This window comes from Atta cephalotes (assembly GCF_000143395.1).
Source record: "Atta cephalotes unplaced genomic scaffold scaffold00019, whole genome shotgun sequence".
Taxonomy (NCBI): Eukaryota; Metazoa; Arthropoda; class Insecta; order Hymenoptera; family Formicidae; genus Atta; species Atta cephalotes.
The window spans coordinates 1,883,937-1,892,548 of record NW_012130083.1 but is presented as its reverse complement, the minus strand read 5'-3'; the positions used below and the strand labels follow the sequence as shown (position 1 = coordinate 1,892,548).

At 27.3% G+C, this 8,612-nt stretch overlaps 2 protein-coding genes across 2 annotated transcripts; one reads left to right on the top strand and one right to left on the bottom strand.

Annotated features, from left to right (window-relative positions):
- Positions 1–2,888: 2,888 nt before the first annotated feature.
- LOC105619016 (ribosomal RNA-processing protein 8-like) lies at positions 2,889–5,049 on the bottom strand. Its single transcript, XM_012200544.1, is given in 5 exon segments — positions 2,889–3,102; positions 3,209–3,445; positions 3,519–3,981; positions 3,984–4,857; positions 4,975–5,049. Coding segments are annotated over 5 exon segments (1,863 nt in total).
- Positions 5,050–5,886: 837 nt separating this feature from the next.
- On the top strand, positions 5,887–7,927 carry LOC105619015 (translation initiation factor eIF-2B subunit epsilon). The gene is made up of 2 exons (XM_012200543.1): positions 5,887–6,576; positions 6,698–7,927. Exons 1-2 carry the CDS (start codon positions 5,887–5,889, stop codon positions 7,925–7,927), a joined length of 1,920 nt encoding a protein of 639 aa, XP_012055933.1.
- The last annotated feature ends 685 nt before the right edge of the window (positions 7,928–8,612 follow it).

The following is an 8,612-nucleotide window of genomic DNA, read 5'->3' as shown; positions in this document are numbered from 1 at the left end:
TTACGTTTAGTTGTACTAAAGAAAGTAATAATATGTAAGAAAGAATAACACACACACACACACACACACACACACACACACACACACACACACACACACACCCCAAAATATTATAGCAAATAAGTTCTAAAAAAAAATTAATTATATTTACTATTTTTTAAAATAGCTGGCTCTGTCCATGAGTCGCGCATCGACAATGTTAGTGATCGCGCGTGATGATTCACGGATAGCCGTTTCTATAATCGTAATTTGTAATTAGTCAGTTTTAAACTTTCTATTTTTAGGACTACGACTCGGAATGAAAAAATATTCTTTAACTTATTTTTTTCTATCTAACTTTCTTGCTATAGTATTTTGATTCGCGAATTTTAAAACACTCTCTATGTACATAATATAATCCTTTTGTTACAATTATATGTACATGTCTATGAAACATTTTGTATCACATTTATATTAATTCATCTTTTAAATAATTTTTTAAATGGCTTTTTAACTTACTTAATTTACTAAACAAATTAAAGCTTCCTAAAGTTTTGTATGTTAATATAAATCATATAATGTTCATTTTTCAGAACTCTATAAATATATATTTTACGATTTTTAACACAAAAATAGATTGTTTTAAGAATAACAAAGCAATACATTTAGTAAGACTTATAATATCTAGTCAAGAAAATGTAAAGCACGTGAAATTTCCATCATAATGCATGTATAAATTAAAATAAATTTTTATTAGCACTATTTAGTGCGGTGAGATATTATTTTTAAATATTGTGTTCAAATAAAAAAAGAATGATGCTTCTGCAGATATTTTAAAAAGATTTTTCACTTTTTATTAATTACATTTTAATGAAATTTTACACACTTGTATAGATCAGAATATTAGTTGATTAATGCAATTTAAAATTCTTATGTTCGATACTTAGAAATGTGTTTATGCTAATGTATTAACATTGTAATATTGATATTATGAATAGGGCCGTCGCTAACGTATAAAGCGCCTTTGTGCAAAGGGAATTTTGCGATTTCTCTTAATATTTTTATTTATCAATTTTTTAAATAAGCTTTTTTCTTTAAATAACTTTATATTTATAATATTTTTAGAAAAAATGCAATTTTTTTATATTTTTGTTCTAAGATATTGTAAGATATTATTTTTTAGAGCGGAATTATAAAAATGAAAGTTATTGTTTAAAGTTCATAGAGTTAAAGTTCAATTTTTCATTTTTCACCCTAGGGAAAATGTTACAATCAAATGTTACAATGATCAATATCAATAGTGAATTAAAATGAATCTGTACTGAAAGATTTTAATAGTGTTGCGATTTTATAATAGCGATTTTAAAAGAAATTAAATCTGACAGAAGTGAGCATATGCAATTGCAGTTACAGGAATAAAGAATTGATTTTTTTTTAATTTAATTTAACACTTCTCCCTCTTATAAATGCGCATTTGTGCACTTTTTTGCGACGCCCTAATTGCAAAGATTTACAACTTATATAATAATATTATGTATGGCACATTCTCCATGTAATTATCTTTTATTATAAAGTAGTAACTACTATTACATATAATATTGTATAATCATAGATTCATGTATTACATTACGCTATGTAGGTTGTAAGATATTCGCATATATGAAGTTTTTAAGTATTTTATTTTGTTGTGTCAGTGAATAATGAAGTCGCACACTAGTCTCGTATCTCAGCCATTTATTTCATTATTCTAACAGCGATATCAGTTTATAAATTGAAAATAATAAATATTAATGTACACTAAAGTATAAAATTTATATCAATTCAAGAAATAAATATCAGGATTTTTCAAACTCGATGGATTGGATGAATCTATTCTTTTTTTATTCTTAAATATTATTTCGAAAGACCATGATGAAATAAATAAAAGGAATTTGCAAATTTGTAAAATAGTTTTAAAGTTGGTTAAAAATGTTTAACTTATATTTCATCTTGGTGTAAAAAAATTCATATCTATCATCATCATGCAATTATGAGTTTGAAAATTTCTGAATCACGTCTGAATTAAGTGTGAATTAAATTGAATGAAGCAACAATATGTCTTTTTTGTTATGCGAAGAATAATAAGAACAATTTGTATCACGTAAACAACAGTATAATTGTATTTAGTATTATTCTATGTAATCTTATGTAATTATTATCATTTATGTAAACTGTCAATTTGTCTTTTATCAGATACAATTTTATTTTTGTCACACATATACATATATGTAATAATTAATCAATGCATCTTAAGAGACCAGTGATTAAACCAGTGATTGAATTATGTTACATAAAATTTTTCATATCATGTAGCGTACTATATTAGACAAAGAAATTTGCAGTTATCAAAATCATAATCATTATGAAATTCTGAATTGTTATGATAATTGCAATTGATGTAATAAGAATAATATTAAGAATCTTGAATGACATATGATATTAAAAAAATAAAAAGAAAATTTGAAGTAAAAATTACTTCACAATAAATATCTATCTTTTTCATTCTCAAATTTATAAAACTTCATTTGTAATCTTCCTCGTTATCCCGTCTAATATTTGGTATCTTAAATTCTCGATCTAAATCTTTTTTTCTTTCTTATTTTTTATTTCTTATAACTATTCTTACAACAATTTGTATTCAATGAAGCAACGTATTTCAAGAATAGTTATTTAAACACATTATTTAAACAAACACATGGTGTATTTATACAAACAATGTTTGATATATTTATTACTTAATTATAATATCAACAAAGTACAGAATAGTTTTATATAAAAGAATAATATTGAAAAATGAAATATTTTTCAATAATATTATTATAATATATTATAATATTATTATAATATATTATTAACAATACAACAAAATGTTATCGCTTTTTATATACACATGATTTTAACGTAATTGCAGGAAGATTTTTTCTTTTCATGCTTATATCTTCGTTTTTTTTAAAATCCATAAAATAAAACAGGTTATGAGACAAGTCTTTCCATGTATTTTTAAAACCATAATGGCGTAGTAGTTTTATAAAATCTTTTACATCCTCGAATCTGCTCTCAACTTCGGCTATTTTCAAGATCCCACTAAATTGATTGAAATAAAAATAATTAATTCTTACTGCCATAAGCAGTATAAAAATAATTAATTCTTACTGCCTTACTGTCAATCAAGAATACCATTACTACTTACTTATTTTTAAGAACCCTGTTAGCTTCTATTATATAATCATTAAGATTAGATCCCATTAAAGAAAGACAAAACACGACAACGTGGATGCTGTTCATTAATAATGGAGTATGAGCCATATCACAAGCTTTCACTTCATCATTTAGAGCAATGAAATCAAATGAATGTACTGTATGAGGAACAGAAGCTGCGAGCCGGGCTTCACCACATCCAAAATCAGCGATTACATTGTCCGTTGGCCTGCAATTATAATTAAGGCATTATTAGACATTCACACTTGCATAAATTTCATTTAAGATTAAGAGATAAATACAATTTTTTAATTGATGATATTATAACATCCAGTGGATTTATCGGCCATTGTTCAATTTGCTGTTTATATCCTGCATGATAAGCCATAAAACTATCAGGGTCTTTTTGAAAATAATGTTTAGATTGTAAACTGTCATTATTGTACAATGTTTCATTTATAAATCTGAATCTGGATGCTTTTAACTGCATTTGCATTCTATCTCTCAAAGTAGGTTTTTTATCTCTTAGAGTAGATTGTGCAACTTTCGTTACTTGTGATTTATTTTCGAGCATTTTTTTTAAATATTTGATATTTATTTTATGTTTGTCCAGTTTTAATATATCAGATTGTATCTGCTGTGTTTCTACTTTAGTTGATATCTGTTTCATATTCTCTTCATTGTTCCCTTCAATTAATTTTCTCATCATAAACTTAAGATTTTTTATCTCCATTTGTAACTTTTTAACCTTTTCTTCTTTTTTTTAATATTTTTGCTTCCATTATTTTCTGAAGAATCGTCTTCATCGATTTCCACGTCTTCATAATTATCTCTCACAGTATCCTTATTTGTACGATTAAGATTCATGTCCTGTTTTCGTTTTTTATTTTTCTCATATTTTATTTTAATATTTGAATTATTTTGTATTTTTTGAGATACTTTTAATATTTTTTTCTTATTATCGTTTGAATATTTCGTTGAAGCATCTGAGTTTTTTGTATATTTTGCATCAAATTTATTTTTAGAATCACGTTTTTTTCTTTTATTATTTTGCATATTTGCAAACATATCTTTTGCTATTCTATTAGATACACTTAATTTCTTTAAATTATTTTTTTTCTTATCCTTTGGATATTTTATCAGAGCATCTGAGTTTTCTGTATATTTTATTGTATCAAGTTCATTTTTAGAATCACGTAGTTTTTTCTTTTTACTTTTTTGCATATTTGTAAATACATCCTTTGCTATCTCATTAGATGCACTTAGTTTCTTTATATTTTTATTATCCTTTGGATATTTAGTTAGAAAATCTGAATTTTCTGTATAGTTTGCGTTAAGTTTATTTTTAAAATCATGTGATTTTTTCCTTTTATTACTTTGCATATTTGTATCCTTGCCTATTGTGTTAGATATATTTAGTTTCTTTAAGTTATTTTCATTATTTTTTGGATATTTTGTTGAGGCAAAATTTTTTGCATCAAATTTATTCTTAGAACTATGCAATTTTTTCCTTTTATTATTTTGCGTATTTGTAAATATATTTTTTACTATTTCATTGGATGCACTTAGTTTCTTTAAATTATTTTTATCCATATTATTCAATAATTGTGTATTAGTTTTCTTTTTTCTTCGATTTCGTTTCTAAAACAAAATTTAAAAAGGATCTTGTTTATATCATAAATTCAAAATATAAAGTAAAGGAACTAAAGACATTTATTAATCACATTATGTTTAAGAAATTAACAAAAACTCAATTACTTTCACGATGGATATTTTCGTACTTGGTACAGCAGGCATTTGTACGTTCTGCAGAGTTTTTTTTAATTTTGCCATTATTTTATCAAGTTAAAAGAATCAAAATTGTTTATCGTAAACTATTCACTAAATACTAGAGAAAAGAACTACAACATGTGTTACTATTCTGTAGTAGACGATTAAACGTCATCCGAGAGGCGAGAATACCGATCACTCCGATCAGAGTCAACTTGCCAACTGGTGTCATTATTAGACACTAGCATCCCTAAATTACCTAAATATAGAAGGCATTATTATTATATATTATCTTCTCTACTATCGATAAAAGCTTTTATTAGAAATTCATATAATATAGCAATTAATAAATATTAATTTTAAAAAATAGTGAAATCTCCTCACATTATTTGTAAAGAATATAGCAAATCGACAATTTGAAAACTGTAAAAATAATAAAACATATTAATTGGAAAGTTATCTTATGATAGACGATAACTTACCAGTTATTTAATACATATAAATAGTTTTGGCCTTTAAGTTCAGAGGTGCTAGTGTTTAATTTTCAATATGGCGACATCCATATAATGGATCACGTTTTGTTTCGATGCTCTCAATACAGTATCTATTCAAGAGAGCAGTCGTCCAAATATTTTTCTTCTTTTAAATACTGTCCTGGCCGAATCAGCTCTGATCCAAAGCAGGGGCTATTTTGCCGAAGAAGATCACACTTTAAATGTAACAATTTTTCGAGTAATGCAAACAGACAAATATTGTATATCAGAACAAGTATCCTGTCTAACTACAGTTTCTTCGTGAAACTATTGGAATTAAGAATTCTCAGTGTTCGTCGCCAACAGTCGCCTAAATCTTGACAATTTACTGATCTATACGCCAGTGAATTATTGTGAATACAAGACCATGAATGCGAAAATGTGTAAAAAGGATGTTCTACAAGCCGTTATTCTTGCGGATGATTTCACAACAAGATTAAATCCAGTGCAAAATATATTTCCAAGCATTCTAATGCCCGTGATAAATATACCACTTCTCGATTACATGATAGAAACATTGATAAAGTCGAAGATACAAGAGGTATTCCTTTATTGCAGCAGTCACATAGATCAGCTAAAAAAATATACCGACGAAAGGATTTACAAAGACGTTACAATCTCTTTGATCATTTCCGATGGCTGCAGATCACTCGGAGATGCTTTGCGAGATATTGATACAAAAGGATGGATCAGAGGATATTTTATACTGATTCGTGGGAACACCTTTACCAATACAGATCTTAAAACTTTATTCAATATTCATCGTATGAAAGCCGAGAAGGATAAGGGAGCAACTATGACTATGGTATTACGGAACTTTGGTTCAATGAAAGATTCTTATCTCAATGAGGAAGCGTCTCTAGTTGTGTCAGACAAAAGCACTAATAAAATTCTGTATTACACTAAATTGAAGAATAGTGAGAAAAAAGTAAAGCTGGAATTAAATTGGTTTCTTGATCATAATGAAGTAGAAATTAATTCTTGTTACTTGGATACTCATATCTACTTGTGTTCACCATCTGTTTTGCCACTCTTTGCTGATAATTTTGACTTTCAAGTAAGTAAATTAAATTGCTTTTTGTTTAAAATATCAATAGAATTATTTTATAATATTAACATAATTATATTCAATTACGCAATAAAGAAACAAATATAATTTACTATTCTTATGTTTTTAGACTATGGATGATTTTATTCGCGGAGTATTGATGAATGAGGAGATTTTGGACTCAAGGATTTATTGGCAGCAATTAAATACAGAGGATTATGCTCTGCCAATTACCTCGTGGAAGGCTCATCATATACTCACTCAGGATGTTTTGCGTAGACATAGTTTTCCTCTTGCACCAGATGCTATGCCGTTATTGAAAAACTTTATATGTATGCCGCGGAGTACGTATAAACACGAAACTGCTACTTTTGCTAAAGGTTGTTTATTAGAAAAAGACTGTATTCTTGGATCTAATAGTTCATTAGGAAATAAAACTAAAGTTGCGAGATCTGTGATCGCAGACAATTGCATCATAGGTAGTAATGTTAATATAGATAATTCTTACGTTTTTTCAAACGTTAGAATTAAAGACAATTGCACTATTAAGAGCAGTATCTTATTTCCGAATTGTATTGTTAGATATCGTAGCCAAATAGATGGATGTATATTATGTTCTGGAGTTGACATTGCTGCTCGCAGTCAATACGTTGATACCATTATCGAATCTACATCTTCTGGTATATCTGAGATCAAAATGTCGGATCTCGAGGCTGAGGATGGATTTTTGTACTTTAAAAATGCTGAAGTAATTGATTGTGACGACTGCTCCTCAGAATCGTCTAGTAACGAAGAAATTCTGGAATGTGATTCTCAAATTCCAGACGACACGAATATGTTCTTATCCGAAGTTATCGATAGTCTGTTACGTGGTTATCAGGATAAGCTCAATTGCGAGAATTTAATTCTAGAAATAAACTCGTCGAGGTATGCGTACAACGTTACCATCCGCGAGGTGACGTATAATGTCATCAAAGCGATTCTCAGTCTGCCATTACACTATCTTTCCGAAACGAAAACTACCGTTACTAATCAGAATTATCAAAAGAATCTGAAAATTATGATAACTTATTTTAATACTATTATTCAGAATTATATTAAGAATGAAAACGCGCAAGAAGATTGTTTGCGTGCTATAGAAGATATTGTTAATACAACCGACGAGTTACTGCCGTACGCGCAACACCTGTTGCATCAATTTTACGATCGCGACATACTATCTGAAGAAAAGATTTTAGAATGGTATGAGTCTACTGACGAAAATTCGGACACGCATCATACAAAACTAAAGAATGCCGTTCAGCCATTCATTAAATGGTTGCGAGAAGCAGAAGAAGATTCTTCTGGGAGTGATAATTAATTTTTTCTATTAAAAAAAAATTGTTACTTAAGATAAAAAAAAGATTTTTAAATGTAAGAGAACATATATAGGAGTGTCTCCTCGTATAAGTGGCTATTAAATTAAACGGTTAAATTAAATGGATCATTTAGAAAAATTATCTGTATGCATTTTTATACAATAAAATAAATATTTCGATAAAAGTTGTAGCATTTGTTCTAACGAATACAGCAATATACAGTATAACAAAATTTTTTTACAAATTATATAAATTATTATCAGTTTAAAGTTTGCAGGCGATTATTACTTTTTCAATTTTGGTCTTGTAGTGTGCCAACTTACGGCTTCCACATTGATAATTGACTATATACATGATCAGATTATATGTAACACAATCAACATAGTCAATCACATAGATAATTTTTCTTAGTGTTCACAGTGTTTACAACAGAGTTAGAACTATTTAATTTAATTATTTATTTATGTTTGTATCTTTTAACAAGATAAAAAAAGAATTGTTATTTAAAGCATAATTATGTTTCTATAAATGTAAGAAGAGGAAAATTATATATATATATATATATATATATATATATATATATATATATATATATATATAGTGTGTGTGTGTGTGTGTGTGTGTGTGTGTGTGTGTGTGTGTGTGTGTATATATACAATAATAATAGTATACGTAATATTAATAATA